The 16,337-nt window shown below is 37.1% G+C and overlaps 1 protein-coding gene across 8 annotated transcripts in view; it reads right to left on the reverse strand.

The window, feature by feature from the left end:
* HLTF (helicase like transcription factor) overlaps positions 1 to 16,337 on the reverse strand; it is a 48,464-nt gene that overhangs the window by 11,514 nt on the left and 20,613 nt on the right. For 6 of the 8 annotated variants that reach the window (XM_081302582.1, XM_081302583.1, XM_081302580.1 and 3 more), the window contains exons 11-19: positions 15,218 to 15,297; positions 15,083 to 15,127; positions 13,957 to 14,046; positions 12,637 to 12,734; positions 8,543 to 8,686; positions 7,325 to 7,463; positions 4,363 to 4,498; positions 2,707 to 2,886; positions 466 to 590 (exon numbers count right to left, since the gene is read on the reverse strand). In XM_081302582.1, the coding sequence (XP_081158708.1) occupies positions 466 to 590; positions 2,707 to 2,886; positions 4,363 to 4,498; positions 7,325 to 7,463; positions 8,543 to 8,686; positions 12,637 to 12,734; positions 13,957 to 14,046; positions 15,083 to 15,127; positions 15,218 to 15,297 (1,037 nt within the window). The remainder of the gene's footprint in view (positions 1 to 465; positions 591 to 2,706; positions 2,887 to 4,362; positions 4,499 to 7,324; positions 7,464 to 8,542; positions 8,687 to 12,636; positions 12,735 to 13,956; positions 14,047 to 15,082; positions 15,128 to 15,217; positions 15,298 to 16,337) is intronic. The other 2 variants (XM_081302581.1, XM_081302579.1) reach the window with 1 other exon arrangement.

The following is a 16,337-nucleotide window of genomic DNA, read 5'->3' on the forward strand; positions in this document are numbered from 1 at the left end:
AGCAAGATTTATAACATGGCTAGACAAGTTAATCTACCTTACATAAGGCAAAGTTCTGTTTGCAAACACGTAGTCTTTTCATCTGTTCTTGACATGGCAAAAAGCTGGTTTAAATTTGAAATTTTAAGAAAAAATCAGAAGACAAAATAATAGATGATTCCTACCAAACCTCCTATAGAAGCATCATTATAGCTTGATCTGTTTACACTAGCAGACTAAAAGATCCAACTTGAACCTTTCATCTAAGGGTGTCTACCACTAGAAATCCTGCAAGAACCTTATAATTCCCTTTCTCTGGTAAAAAGTTCCTGAGTACATTCCCTGAGTACACTAAGCCCTTTAATAAACAATGTCCACAGGGCAAAATGAAACAATAAACCAAATTTAAGCCACATAAAAAACTTCTCATTCCGATTTAAATTACTTCTAACAAATACAATGGCACACCTCCAACATACTTCTTACCTGAGGAGCCACTGGAAGACACTGCATTTGTAAGAAGGTGAGTATGACAACAAATCTGCCGCAGTCTAAGCAGAAGACCCAGGACATCTGCGTAGTGTGCAAGGACAGTTCCTTCATTAAAGTACCTAAAACAGAAACGTGTTACGAGAGAGATCCTTTAAACGACTTCTCTGGAAATCACTTCAAAACAAGAACAAAAGCCAGAAAAGCATACTTTAATTTAATGATACCAAGAGAGATTTGTTAACCACAGAGCACTACAGATGAGCAATGGCTGCCAGCTGTAGGAAAAGCTGGACAAGATGTTGAGGGATATGACCCACCAAACCACAATCCTTTAAAAGAGATGGCACAGACTCAGGGTGCACACCTGGTGCCCTGAGCTTCTTTGCATAAGTTTATACCAAAAAAGGAAGGCAAGCTGCACGAGGAAGCGCAGGAACGCACTCGACACGCGCGGGCCCGGTCCTCCACACCTCACAGCTCCAGGGCCTTGAATCTGTTATGTGCGCACCAACAAAGAACCTAGAACAGATGTATATCCCAAAAGTAAACTGAGATATTTCCTGCTGTTCTGGACATGGGTATGAACCTCACATGAACCTGGACTAGCAAATACTAGTTCAGTAAGAATTCAAGATACTTGAATGCTAAGTAATAATTAGCACAGAGCAAGGAAGGCAGCAAAAGGAAAGTCACCAGAGAAACACTGCCATAGAACAAACAGAAATTATGACCAAGGATACCGCCATGACTTCATGTCACTCAATAAAAGTCTTCTTCCTTAAAAAAGAATCCTAAGGCAACGACAAAGTGCTCTGAAAAGAAGACCTGGCTTCTACCAAAGCCGCAATGGGCCTGACCTTCCTGCAGTTCTCGTGCTGGGAGGATGCCCCACTTGTGCAGTCCTGCTCACTCTAGGCCCTAGCAGCATGCACACCACACATGCTTCTGCTGGACCAGACTCCATTCCAACTAGTTCCTCATCCGCTGCAGTCAGTCTCGTCAGTTCCCACTCTCAGATTCCCACATTGTGTTCCTTTTGTTGGCAAGTCTTGTTGACCAATTTCTCTATCCACCCTACAGACAGCACCCTGTCACTCCCAACACCATACCTTTTAAAGATAGCTGCAAAGTCAGCAGACCTTCCTCAGCCCCGACCCCACCTTCCTCTGGAGATGGCCAGCCTCACAGGCCACTGCCTGACTCTGGATGCTATTTGCTCCCACTGGGCTTCACTTCTTCTACACACCTGCTGTATTGTCCTCTGGAGAATTCTCTGTAGTACACATACATTCTCTTCCCCTTAGAAGCAGTTACCCATCCCAGCAGCTCAGGAGGCAGAGGCAGGAAGATCACAAGTACAAAGTAAAAAGCAAGGTGCTAAGCAACTCAGTGAGACCCTCTCTCTCAATAAAATACAAAACAGGGCTGGGGATGTGGCTCAGTAGCCAGTGGCACTGAGTTCAATCCCCAGTACCACCCTCCCCGCCAAAAAAAGCAGTTACTCAAACCCATTAAAAGCTGAACTAACAATCAAGTATCAACCCTACATACCAGTCTCATTTTTTTCTTCCTTTTAAAGATAACCTTAGTGGAATCCAGTTCATCTCTGCAGTCTCCATTTCTTTGTAATCTACTTCCTCATCTGAAAGTTTACCCTGGTAACTCCTGATCACAAGATTAATGGCCCTTTCTGAGTTCTCTACACCATGTGACACCACTGATCACTCCCTCTTTCTTGTACTATAACTTTCTTTTCTTTCTTCATAATTTTATCTTTAACGAATCTACAGTAACTTTTTAAAATCTTAATTCATTTAAATGTGCACATCCTCCTTATAGTTTTGGTCCTTAATAAGTTTAACTATCTCTCTCTCTAGCCATGCATCCATCCTCTTCCAAATGGTTTTTATGTACTCCCATGACACAGTCAAAAATAGAAGCAAGCAAGGTCTTCTGACAAGCAATTCAAAACTTATGATTTTATGTAGACTAAATTTTTTTCCAGCCTAAAGGAATTACTTACCTGGTAAAATACACTATTATGTCATTCACTTCAACTATAATTTTTAAACAAAAAAAATCCTATAGACCACAGAAGAAAATTATCTTTCAATAAATTTGCAACTTTACTGCTAACATATATTAAAATAACAACAACAACAACAAAAAAAAAAACGTGATTCAGTTAGTGGGAAACAAAGAAAGAAAAGTTTGAACACAGCTCTTTCTCCATACCTTCCAATAGTAGCTTTGCCTTCATTTTTCACAGATTGATAAATCTTTCTCTCTTCATCTGAAAGTGTAATGTGCTGAATAAATACTTTACGTTCTGGTAACTCCAAAACAGGCTTTCCTTTAATTTTGCTTGTCTTTGTTCTTCTAAGTGTGATATTTTTAATTAGGGACTGTAAACGTCTAGTCAAAATAAAAAAAAATAATTAAAAAAACAACTTTTTTATTTCTACATAGCAAGAAAAAAAAATTTAACTTATTACTATTTTATAACCTTAGTAAAATTTTTTTTTAATCCTTATTTGAGGTCTTATCCAATCTGATAATCACAGAACTATTCTACAAGCAGAAAATTATTACAACAAATGCACTGAAATTTTCTCAACTAAATACCAATCAGTTTAATCTTCTTACATCCTGTCTTTTCTTAAGCTCTTCTCTCCATTTTTGTTCCAGTCATTAATTCTCAATTGTCTCGTCAACTACATCATCAACAGTCAATACTCAGATTCTTATGCTATAATCACAAGGTGCTTCATTTAATGTTGCAAGAATACAAATAGGGGTAAGAGCCAACCTTCTGTGAGCCAAAATAAACATTTTTACTTAATAAGTTAAAAAAATCCTATTTTCTATAATATGAAAATCAACAGTGTTATATGAAAATCTAAAGTGATTTTAATAAATAACAAGTGTCCCCAAAATAAAAACATGATGTGAAAATTCAGGGGAGAAACACCTTCTTAGTTCCACAATCTTTACAGCTCTCTCTCAGCATCAGAATTAAAGGAGGCACACCACCTCTTTAAGAACTGATGTACACTTCCCCAACAGTGAAATACAAAAACAATTCCTTAACTCGAATTTAAATAGCTGGTTCAAGTGGTCAGTTCTGCCAACTAAGTTAATGGCTTCTGAATCTTTTTCACTCTAACTCATAGTAAGAAACACATTTTACTGCACCTGGAAAACATACACAAACAAATATATTTCTCAAAGCAATATTTACCATGTATGATACACTTTGAACTTTTATTTTCTCTTCTACTGTTTCATTTTCTTTTCAATGCTGACTACAACCTTTATAACAATTTTGTAACCCACTAATGGTCCCAAATCCTCAGTTTTAAAATCACTGCTCTAAGATAAAAAACTTGAAGCACATTATCCTAGCAAATGGCAAATGGCTGCCACCAAGTTGAGTTTTCATTTATGTGTTCAACTTTTATCTGTGTCCACCAGAAACAACTATGGGAAACGTCCTCTCATAAAAAAAACTTGAGGTCACTGAATCACATCATCAACAATCATGTACAAAACTATATGAATTATGACAATTTAATGCTTATAGGATCCTGAAGGATACTATTTTTCCTATCACTGTTGAATCTGTTAGTGGGGGCTCCAGTGGCTAAAAGCAACACCCATAGCACAAAGCCCTGACTTTCCATTCAGTTTGGCTAAAATAGAAAAAAAGCAATTATTGGTGATTAGAAATCTTTTGTCTCCCCAAATAAAAGTCACTATGTTCTAAGAGTCAAAGGGATACAATGTATACACTTTTTAGAAAGGGAAGTCAAGAGTCAAATAAAAAGAATAATGGAAGTGGTTCCACTGTCTGTCACTAACACACATATCAGCTGTTATGAAGTGACTTACCTAAGTCCTCCTTCATCTCCCATAGTGACGGGACGCTGTATTGTTCTATGCCACCATTCTCTATCAATAAATGGTTTAAGTTTTAAAAAGGACAGAAGAGACCACAAGTCCTTCAAAGAATTCTGGATAGGAGTTCCTAAAAATAAAAGGAAACTGTTATAACTCCTCCTTTTTCTTTTTTGATAGTTCTAGAATCAAACCTGGGACTTCACACATGCCAGGCAACCACTCTTACCCCTGGATCATACCCCAGTCCCTATTGATGCTTAAGAATATCTGTCCTGTACAACCAGATGAAACAGGTGAAAACAGACACTCTGGATGAGGCACACCACTAACAGCTGTGCTTGCAGTCCTTTGTTACACATGTACACATCTCAAAATATAATTGTACTCTAATTTTTAGCTGTCACTCGTCAACATAAGGGGAACAGAAAAATCCAGTAAACTCCACTTTTTCTTCATTGCATACCTAGCTTATTTGGTTTTAAAATAAGTAGCACCAGCAAGAAAAATAAGCAACTAATATAAATTTATATTCCCTTTCTCATCTTCCAGTAAAGGTATCATGAATAGCAAACAGGCTCTAAGATGGACAATAGGAAAGTCAAGATTCTGATTATAGGATTGGAGTGTCTATTCTTCCCTGAGGTTCAAGAATAAGCAGGTTCCATAAATAAACTATGACCCCAAGGGTGTTATAAAATGAGCAATTATGAAGAACAAGTCAAAACACTTGATTAAGTTGTTTCTATCATTAATTTTAGAATAGACTTTTTAGTCAATTACAATGTTATATCACCAACTTAATAGTTACAAAGTTTTTTTTTCTTTCTTTCTTTTGCAGTATGGAGGAACAAACCTAAGGCCTTCTATTTTAGATGAGCATTCTACCACTTACATCACAGTCCCCAAAATTATTATTATTTTTTAATTTAACACAAGATTCCCACTTTTACCACTTTCACATAGGTGCTAGCTGGAGTAACAAGTGCATCCAAATTGGAAAAGGAGTTAAAAGTGTCACCGTTAACAGAGAATATAGTTTTATATGTTTAAAAAAAAAAAATCAAAAAACAAAAACTCCTCTGGCTCAAAAAACAAAACAAATTTGGCAAAGTTGCAGGATACAAAATCAGTAGTAGCATTTCAATATGGCAACAGCAAATTATATGGAAAAAAAATGAAGAAACCCCATTTACAATAGCTATAACCAACCAAGCGACCTAGGAATAAATATAACCAAAGAGGCAAAAGATGTCTACAAGGAGATCTAGGAAACAGTGATAAAACTGAAGAGAACGCAAAAATAAAATGAAAAACATCCCGTCACAGATTGGAAAAATCAATACTGAGAAAATGTCTGTAGCACCCACAGCGATTTACAGATTCAGTGCAATCTGTATCAAAATATCAAAGACATTCTTCAGAATTAGAAAAGGAAAAAAAATTGTAAAATTCACATGGAATCTCCGCCAGGCACAGTGGCACACGCCTGTAATCCCAGCAGCTCAGGACGCTGAGGCAGGAGGATAGCAAGTTCAAAGCTAGCCTCAGTAATGGTGAGGTACTAAGCAACTCAGTGAGACCCTGTCTCTAAATAAAACACAAAATAGGGGTGGGAATGTGGCTCAGTGGCCGATTGCCCCTGAGTTCAATCCTCAGTTCCAAAAAAGAAAAAAAAAAATTCACAAGGAATCTCAAACTCTGGAACAGCCAAAGCAATCTTGAGTAAAAAGAATAGAGCAGAAGCACTATATTACCTGACTTCAACCATCAACTGAAAGTCTGCGAGAATCAAAATAGCATCACACTGGCATAAAAACAGATACACAGGCCAATGGAACCGAACAGAGAGCATGGAAGTAAACCTACAAATCTATCCACATAATTATCAACAAAGGTGCTAAGACCAGGTACAAGAAAAGGACCTTTTCAATAAACAATGCAGAGAAATTTGGATTATCTCTATGCAGAAGAATGAAACTAGACCAGACCCTTATATCCCATCAGTTTCAAAAATCAACTTGAAATGGATTAAAGACTACAGGCAAGACCCAAAACCACTAGAAGAAAACAGGTAAAATGTTTTAGAACACTGGAATGAGCAAATATTCTTCTTTCTTTTTTTTGATAAGATCCCAAAATATCCCCAAAATGCAGGAAACAATTAAAAATAGACAAATGGAATTACATGAAGGTAAAAAGCTTCACACAACAAAGGAAACAATCATCAGTGAAGAGGCGACCTATAGAATGGAAAAATTATCTGCCAACTATGTATGTGACGGGGGTTGCCATCCAGAATATATAAGGAACTCTGGAAATTAATAGCAAAAGAAAAAAATTATTTTTAAATGATCAATACATCTAAGTAGACATTTCCCAACAGAAGATACAGAAATAGCCAACAGGTATATGAAAATGATGCTCAACATCATTACTCATAAAAGAAATGCAAGTCAAATCCACAATGAGACACTGCCTCACTCCATTCAGAATGACTTATTGAAAGACAAAAGACAATTCCTGGCAAAGACATGAGGAAAAGAGAGCCCTTGTGCACTGTTAGTGGGAATGCAAATTAATACAGTCATCATGGAACATGGAAAGCAGCATGGAATACAAAGTCATCTCACAGAAGTGTGACCAGAGGCTGAGGAGAGGAGCAGGGAGGGAGTAGTAAAAGCTTCCTCAGTGGGTACTAAGGTACAGCTAGAAGAAGTAGGTGGCTACAGACAATATCAACACACTTCAAAAGAGCCAAAAGAAAGGACTTTGTTTTCACCCAAAGAAAGATAAATAATTAAGGAGATAGTTAGGCTTACCCTGAATAATGACACAACGTGTACATATCTTGAAAAGCCACATGATACCCCATAAATATTTTAATACTTATAGGTCAATTTTAAAAAGAAATCAAAACGGTGTAAGGTAAAAATAAGTCTGATGTCATAATTACCTGTCAATACCCATCTCCTTTCTGCTTCTAAATCGAGTGCAGCTTTTGTCTGCTGAGCATTTGGATTTCGAATGGCATGGCCTTCATCCAGGATCACTCTTAGCCATCTTATGCTATGTAATGGACTGTCCCCTTTAGTCTGAAAGAAATGTGTCATGACAGTTGAAAAACACAGGAACAGGACACAGTACTTCATACAATTTGCTTAATAATATTTGCTCTTTTTCTTTAACATCAACACTGCTTTTACTTCAAGAACTATGCCCGTTAAAGTACTGAACACTCACAAGCTGAGCATTATCAGAGGTAAGAACACTGAAGCCCAAGGTGCCAAGTTTGCTGTCCAAAGAACCACCATTAGGAAGCAGAAGAACCTGCCTTCAAACCCAAGTCTAGTCTAGCTCAATAAAGAATCAAACTGTAGGATATCCTGAACCACTCTGCATCAGATTTACAATGATGATAAACAATTGCCAGTTATAAGAATTCTTTCAATGTAACAACCTTGATTTCTTTTATATAAAGGTAACATTCTTACCCAAAGTCTGAAATTATTTTCCTCCATTTTTTTTTAGTATTACTTATTGGTGCATAATAATCATACATAAACAGTGGAATTCACTGTTACATATTTGCACTTGTGCATAATTTAATAATATAATTTGGTCGATTTTACTCCCCAGTACCTCTCCTCTCCTCTTCCTACCTCCTTCCTCTATTCTATTGGTCTCTCTTCTATTTTCATGAGAAGACTGAAATTGTGACTAAAAGGTATTTTAAAAAATGTTTTAACTGAACAATTTGAATTATATATGTTTAAAAAAAAAACTAGATTCCTAAAAGAACTGGGAAACTTATTATCTGCAGCTGCAGAAAAGCTATTTTTTAAACCAAAATATTAATCAAATCATTACAACAGAAAACAATTTTCCAGAATAAAAAAATTTTCATTTATAAACTGCTATATATACTTGTTACAAATCCAAAGTTAAATTTTAACTAAAAACATTCTAAATGGAAAACATTTCTAAATTAGTATCTAAACAAAATACAATCTTTCCTTTTTTAACCGAGTTTTTTAAAAATCCTACTATTCTCTACATAGCAGGTATTAGAATAAAAGAGTACACAGTTTGAATTTTAGAACACTTCAGAAACCTGAAGAATGATAACAGTCCTTAAATTCAACCTTAAATCACTAAATATCAGCACACTTACTCCATAGTCATGAGTTAAAATGTTGTAGGTAGTCAAAACAATATCCTGTTTTGAAAGCAAGGCTGGGTCTCTAATACGATCAGGACCATAATAAACATAAAAATTCAAGTGCACCTCTGATTTTATATGTTGCCCAAACTGGTCCTAGAAGAAAATTAGAAATATTTTTAATAATGTATTATGTACATAAGAAATACAGTCCTGGCAATAGTGTCACAAATCAAGCTACCACAATTGCATAAAATAATTTTTTTTGTAATCTAAACTAACAAGATAATAATGATAACTATTAATTATTATTACATTGTCAGAAAAACTGACACATACAGTAATCCTGGACCTACCAATATAATAAAAAGCTATTCCATTTTAAAGAGAAAAAAGTTATCAAGCTTCTTTCAAACAGAAATTAGCATTTTGAAAATTTAATGTTTTAATAAAAATGTTTTTCTATGAATTAGGAGACTCTTAATATCAAGATTAAACATAATAAACCAGCAACTAATATTTCCAAAGACGTAGGGCAAGATTCAAGCACAGTACCCGTTCTTTCCTTCACTTTACTAGGCCTGCTAATTGCCAAATATCAACCATAACAATGGTGCAGCTGAAAAGGGGAAAAATAACAAACTGTCCCTGTCTTGTTTTTTTGTTTCGTTTTTATAAATCATGAAAACAATTGACCTGGAAGATTTGGAGGGGAAAAAAAATTTAGGATTAGGATATACAACAAAAATAGAAGATGGTCAGGGACAGTGCCTATCACTCACTATTCAGAGTGCGCTCACGCTTTTATTGGGAGGAAGGGCATATTGCAGCAAAGAAAAAGTAATGCGAATGTGTCAGACTCTTGGTGATTATTAAAGCTTTCTGAGTAAATGCAGATCTCATTAAAATGCCTCATAATTTTTAAAAAAATACCACGCTTTAAAGGAAAGAAGAAAAACTTAACAGGAACTTAACAGGACCCAGAACAAAGGCAAAGGAACAGTGGTTAGAAAGTTAGGTAGCAAGACATTCGTGAGAGCCAAAGAATATCAAACTTCAATGATGACTTTTAACTTGTAAATTATGTTCATCCTATTTATAAAAAGGTTTGGAGATGGGTTACAAAATAAGACACACAAAGAAAAGCAGAAGAACAAAAACAAGCTCAGTGGTCTCCACAAGGAGGTCAAAGAAGCTCTCCCAAAACTTTCCAGAAAAGGTGGGAGTAAACCCCAGACAACTGTGGGCTGAAGAGAGCCTGCAATATGAAACAGAACCTGTTTCCCAGTAAACAGGAAATGTGAAATGATAAAGGTAAAAATATAGAGAATTTTCAAGAAATTTGGTGGCGAAGAAATCTAGTACTGAGAAAGAATTCTATATAAGCAACCTGAGTCAGAGGGTGGCAATAAAATAGCACAGTGTACTTCTGAAAGAATTAGATTGAGAATAGAAGAAAATCAACTTTCCTGAAGAAAAAACTACCATTACTGTTTCTGGATACTCTGCTGGGTTCCATATGAATACAGAAAATGACAAGTGTTATGGTTTAGATATGAGGTATCTCCCCAAAGCTCCTGCTAATGCAGGAATACTCAGAGGTAATCAGCCTGTCTTAGTTTAAATGGATGGGTCGTAACCATAGGCAGGTGGGGCGTGGCTGGAGGGGCTGGTCACACAGGGGGTGTACCCTGAAAGGGTGCACCTTCCCTATGGTCCCTTCACCCTATCCCTTTGCTTCCTGCCCACCATGAGCTGACAGCTTTCCTCTGTTGGGACCTTCCCAGTGATGTGCCGTCTCACATCAAGCCCAGAGCAATGGACTCAGCCATCTACAGACTGAGATCTCTAAAAACACGAGCCCCAAATAAACGTTCCCTTGTCTAAGTTGTTCTTGTCAGGTGGTCACAGAAAAGAAAAAGGTACTAAAACATTAAACAACATGTCTAAATATCCACAATTAATATGTGATAGAAGATGGACTGTCCCTAGGCCTTAATCCTTTAAGTGGATTATTTTCCTTATTTGGGGTGGGGGGAAAGGAAGATCAGTTTCCATGTTCTTTAGAACATTATGTCACTCACTTGGGAGACAGCAAGCAGCTTGCTGAGAGACTGAAAAATTCTAACTCTTTACCTTGAACCCCTATATGCCCAACCATCCCTCATTCCTTTCAATTTTCACATAATCTTAGTAGGAAAGATTTGGGAAGTTTCATTTACTATGTTTATATTACTCAAACTTTGGTTTTCAAATATAAAATTATAAAGAAATACTGATGCTGTGAGTGGTGCACGCCTGCAATCCTAGCAGCTCAGGAGGCTGAGGCAGGGGGATCACGAGTTCAAGGCCAGCCTCAGAAACATAGAGGCAGTAAGCAACTCAGAGAGACGCTGTCTGTAAATAAAATACAAAATAGGGCTGGGGATGTGGCTCCGCAGTTGAGTGCCCCTGAGTTCAATCCCCAGTGCCCCCTGCCAAAATAAATAATTAAAAAAATAAAAAGAAATACTGATAACCCAGTTTTAAAATATATCCCTATATACACGCCTTTAAGGAATCATAATTATATTGTTTATGCTTCCATTAATACTGCTATGCCTCACCCTACAACAGCCATTCAAATGTGCGTGTACTGCCCTTCCCAGGAGAAATCACACATCAAAACAAAGTTTTATTAGAGCAAAAAAGAGGAATAGATCACTAAAACTATCTAGTCCTAAGAGGAAAATGGATGCACTGAGATAAGAGGTATTTCCTTTTTTAAAAAACAAATAAGCCAAAAACTTAAACAGAAAAGCCCTGCCACAGCAAGCAAGCCCATAAAGTGAAGGAGAAATCCATTCAGTCAAAACTATCTAGTCCTAAGAGGAAAAATGGATGCACTGAGATAAGGGGTATTTCCTTTTTTTAAAAAAACAAATAAGCCAAAACTTAAACAGAAAAGCCCTGCCACAGCAGGCAAGCCCATAAAGTGAAGGAGAAATCCTTTCAGTCAACACCAGGCCAAGAAGAAAAAGCTAAGAACAGACACTAGACGATCACTATCTTTCCCAATGCAATTCTGACCACTGGTGGTAAAAGCCCGATGACAACAATGAAGAGTAAGTGAAAGCCCCCGGCAGGACGAACCTGCAGCATGGCAGTGAGGCGAGCAGAGGAGCACCAGCAGAGGTGAGGTCTGACAAGAGGACAGTGGAGTAGGATGAAGCAGCCCTAGAGTGCTGCGCAGACACCAGTGGGAAGAGAGCAGATTATCAACAGAGGGGGAAGAGGAGAAAAGGCAAAGGCAGAAAAGACAATGTACACACTGAAGTACTGGTCTTAAAAAGAGGTGAAAGACCTCCTTCTCTCAGACAAAAGGAGCAAAGACAGAGAACTGATAACCTCAGAGGCAGCAAGAATGCAGGTACATATAATACAGGGGACGCCCACAGTGCTTTCAAAAGACTCAGTATTTCATTACAATGTGAGGTCTTAAGCACAAATTGGACAGGAAGCAAGCAGCACTTCCCATGTTATGTTTTGGAAAAGAAAAGCAATTTGTCGGGTGGGCAGGTGGGGGGACAAACTCCTCTGGTGAGTAACCTTGAAAGCACAGGCTCAGGAGTCCTAGTATTGGACACAGTACCCAAGTTCCATCATGTGTTTCCTGGGTGATGTTACTCAAGCTACTTAACCTCTGTTTCAATTTGGTCACCTGATAAGTGAAAATAATAATTGTGAGGATTAAATAGAAAAATCTATAAAAAGAGCTTAAGAACAATCAAAGCAGAAAGCACCTGTGTTATAAAAATAAGTAACTATGCATGCAATTATCAGAAAAAGAAGTTTTGATAGTCAGTTGGTAAATATGGTGGAATATTAAATTATGTATCCTTTCTATTCAGGGAACAAAAGTGGCAAAGGCAAAAATATAACCAAATCTCACATTAGCAACTGAAGTTCTTTAGCATAAATCTTCAGAGAAAAATTACTTCAACTCAGCAAACATAATCCCAACTCACCTAACACAAAATGATGAAAAAACATATTTCTAACAGAATACATTTTATAAGACAAATATAAATTACACCACATCTTAAATGAAGACTTCAAAGACTTACAATCCAGTTGCTCAACACAGAAAGTGGGCAGATAATCAGTGTTGTTCTTGGTCTCTCTTCAACATCAGTTTTCTTTGAACCCTCCACTGAAGATGCTCCTGAGGACAAATCATTGACAAAGCCTTTGACTACTTTTATTTTATTTTGGGGGTGGGGGGGATATACATGTCAATAAGGAGGTGGCAATCATCTGCCTCATGAGAAGAGAAATTGAGTAGAATTAAAATGAAGTGGATGAACTTGTGTCTCTAGCCACGAAGGAACAGAGACTAAATTTTACCTTGTCACTTTAAAAACCTAAAACCCCAGAGAATGTTTATCAGAAGAGCCAGCGGGATGTGCCTGGAAGGATACTGAGGCAGCAGTCTGTGACACTGCCGGGTGTACACAGCCTACACTGCTATTTGCAATGGTTCTACACGGTTTCTTAAACCTGCAGTATTTGTACTCCAAGCTGGCCCCAAGTGATCTTTACTTTGCTACAACAACTTGTGCATCCCTCCCCCCATTACACAAGGGCAGCCCTCTGTCACCCACAGGATATGGTCAAAAATGACTCGGGTGACTTATACTCCAGTGAAGGAAGCGGGTCACAGACTAAGTATGTAACATCAGGCAATGACAATGTGAAGAAAAAATTAAATGTGATGTGAGGACAGAAACTGTGGGCTGGAGGAGGTCTGAGAGGGAGGATTATAGAGGGTGCTGCTTTTTGGATGACAATCTCTTAGAAACCTAAGTGAAGCAAGACAGCAAACTGAGCACATATTCAGGGACACTGGGCTGGACACCGAAGTCCTAATAGCAGCTGATGAAAGCACAGAAATAAGACGCATTTGCTGAAATGCCAGTGTATCAAACAGATGAGACCAAGGGGCAGAGACACACACTGCCCCAGATCTCTGTATCCTTAGCTCAGTCTCTTTCCATCTCAAATACTTACTCTTAAGCAATGTTTTCAAATGAGCTACAAAATACAAAATTATAATAAAGATCACTAATATTCTTCAATAAAAAGCAAATTTTAATCATAACAAAAACTAAATGTTTATTATAATTCAACTGAAATCAAATTAAGTAATCGCACTTTAAAGCAATTATAAAGTTACTCTTTTATGTCTTCACTAGAGAACTCCCTGTGCTTATTTATGCCTTTGTAAAACAAGCACAGTAGGAAAAAGGACTGAGGGAAATGACATCAGGATGTGGCTCTTCCCTTTGCTCTATTTTCTAAACTTCTTTAATATGGTTTAATAACTATTGTCATTTAATTTTTCATTGAAAAACAGAAAAAACTGGAAAACTAGCAGATTCACTGACCCCTTTTCAAGGTTTTCTTCTTTGTTGCAGGGCTAGGTGAAGTCAGTGCACATGCAAAGGCTGCATCTTCTTTGACCTTGGAAGATCCTGCTGATGTAAAACCACAGCCAATCAGATACTTTACAGTGACACCTTCCCTGGGCTTTATGAGAGGAAAGAGATCCCATTTTTACAGCATGTTACGAGCATATATTATTGAATAAAAAAACTATCTGGTAACAAAAATTGTCACCTCTGACAATAACTGTGTCTCTCTAGCTCACAGAAGGGATGCAACCACTCATGGTAAGACTACTGCTTCAAAGAACGGTGAGAGGAGGAACAGGCCTACACTCTGGGGTGGAAAAAAGTTTTTCAAGGAAACAGATGTTTGACTCCTAATAACAAGGCAACCAAATTTCCAGATCAGTTCAATGATGATCAGTTTATTTCCAAATGCAATATAATTTCTTAATTCAGTAGGAAAACAATATGATCTGAATTAAAGAAGAATAAAGTAAACAATGTTTTGGAGATGCCAGGCATAGTGGCATCGTATGCAATATGAGCATCTTAGGAGGCTGAGGCAAGAGGATCCGAAGTTGGAGGAGACCAGTCTCAGGAACTTACCAAGACCCTGCCTCAAAATAAAAAATAAAAATGACTGAAAAAGTAGCTCGGTGATAGGGCAACTCTGGGGTTCAACTGTCCCCCACATTGGGGTTGCGCACACACAGGGTTGGGATGTTTTAAGGATAGAGGGAAGAAATAAAGCTATTTATTTTTATTTTTACATCCTTTAAAGAAGGGAATATTAACAAAAAGGTACTCCCAACTTAACTTTGTGAATTACTATTTATACAAAAAATATAACATCTTATTGAAGTTTTTTTTTAGTAGAAAATTATTTTAAGTTGATCTAAGTATGACCCCTTAGACTTTAATTTGAAACTACTTATTAAATTTTCCTTATTTAATTCATTTAACACATATGAAGTTCTGTGAAGAGTTCAAATATAAATAGAAGCAAAGTTGAAGACATATTACTCAAAATTCCCAATCTTGGGAAATGCAAACCAGTAGGGTTTTACTTTAATAATCCTTAAGTGTGGACTATTAGTACTAAGAAGGTACAGGACACACATACCTTTTGCCCGGCTTTTAGTCTCTGACTGTATAGTTTTCAGTTTGCCTAAAACAAAACCAAAATAAACATTAAAACGGGCATGCAAGGCTAAAATACAGACACATTACCCAACCCAATCCCCTGCACATTAATTACCTTTCGTTTTCTGTGGCAATTCACTTGCTTCAATTTCCTCTGAATCACTGCTTTCAACGTACTGGACAGTAATTTTTCTTCTAAAATTTAGTATACACAAAGAAAATCAATCCAAAATGGGATATGACACTCTTTTAGTAAATGGAATTCAAATGCTTTTTCATCTCACTGTTTATTTTTTGAAATATTTTCAAGAGAAAGATTTTATTTGACTTATAAAAGTCAAATCTGTCAAAAGCATCTGTTTTCATAACCAGATGTACTTATTTATAAAATACATATCATTAATATTAAATTTAAAAAACTGTCAAAAAAATAATCATTCTAATAATGAATTCAATATTTTATAGTTCAAATAACACCTTTATGTAAAACTAAAACAAAAAAGAAAAGGTCCTTATCAAAGCAACTACTTCAATATAAATAAATAAGCAACCAAAGGCAAAATGATTCATCATAATGGAAAATTTCCTAAATTTCATGTAGAAACATATAACTGGTTAAGTGGCTAGGAACAACGGACCCTGCAGTGAGTGAGACCACCCAGACTCAAATCCTCATTCTGCCACTAGTTTGCTGAGACTTTAAGCAAGCCACCTTATATGTTCCTACGTCGCAGTTTTCTCACTTAGCGAGTGGGGGTAATGTGATCCTCCTGGTAGGATCAGAGGTGCCTGCTGCACAGGAGGCACACCCACACCAGCCACAGGGAGTGTGCCACATGCTGCTAAACTCAGCACTGCACTCTACTGCCTTTTACCCGGTACAGTCACTACCAGTACCACGTTAGCTAGGTTCACAGCTCAGATCCACGGACATGAGATTCAGATAAGAGGAAAAGTGACAAGTGCCGGTTCTGGGTTCAGTTCTGATGGGTACCACTGATAGAATCATCGCCCATGATGGTTAAGAGACTGCTGTTGGCAGGACTCAGGCACAGCATCACACCTACAGACACCACAGAAAATTGTGCCACAAAAGCCCAGTATGTGCACAGCCTTCAGAGAGTATAAATGAAGTTGTTAAAATTCAAGGTAGATCAGAGGGGTATGATGTATTTTACTAAAATTCTTCCCATATTGTAGCCTAAGTCAGTACGATACTCTCCATAACTACCTAA

This window comes from Spermophilus citellus (assembly GCF_964194105.1).
Source record: "Spermophilus citellus genome assembly, chromosome: 7".
Classification (NCBI taxonomy): domain Eukaryota; kingdom Metazoa; phylum Chordata; class Mammalia; order Rodentia; family Sciuridae; genus Spermophilus; species Spermophilus citellus.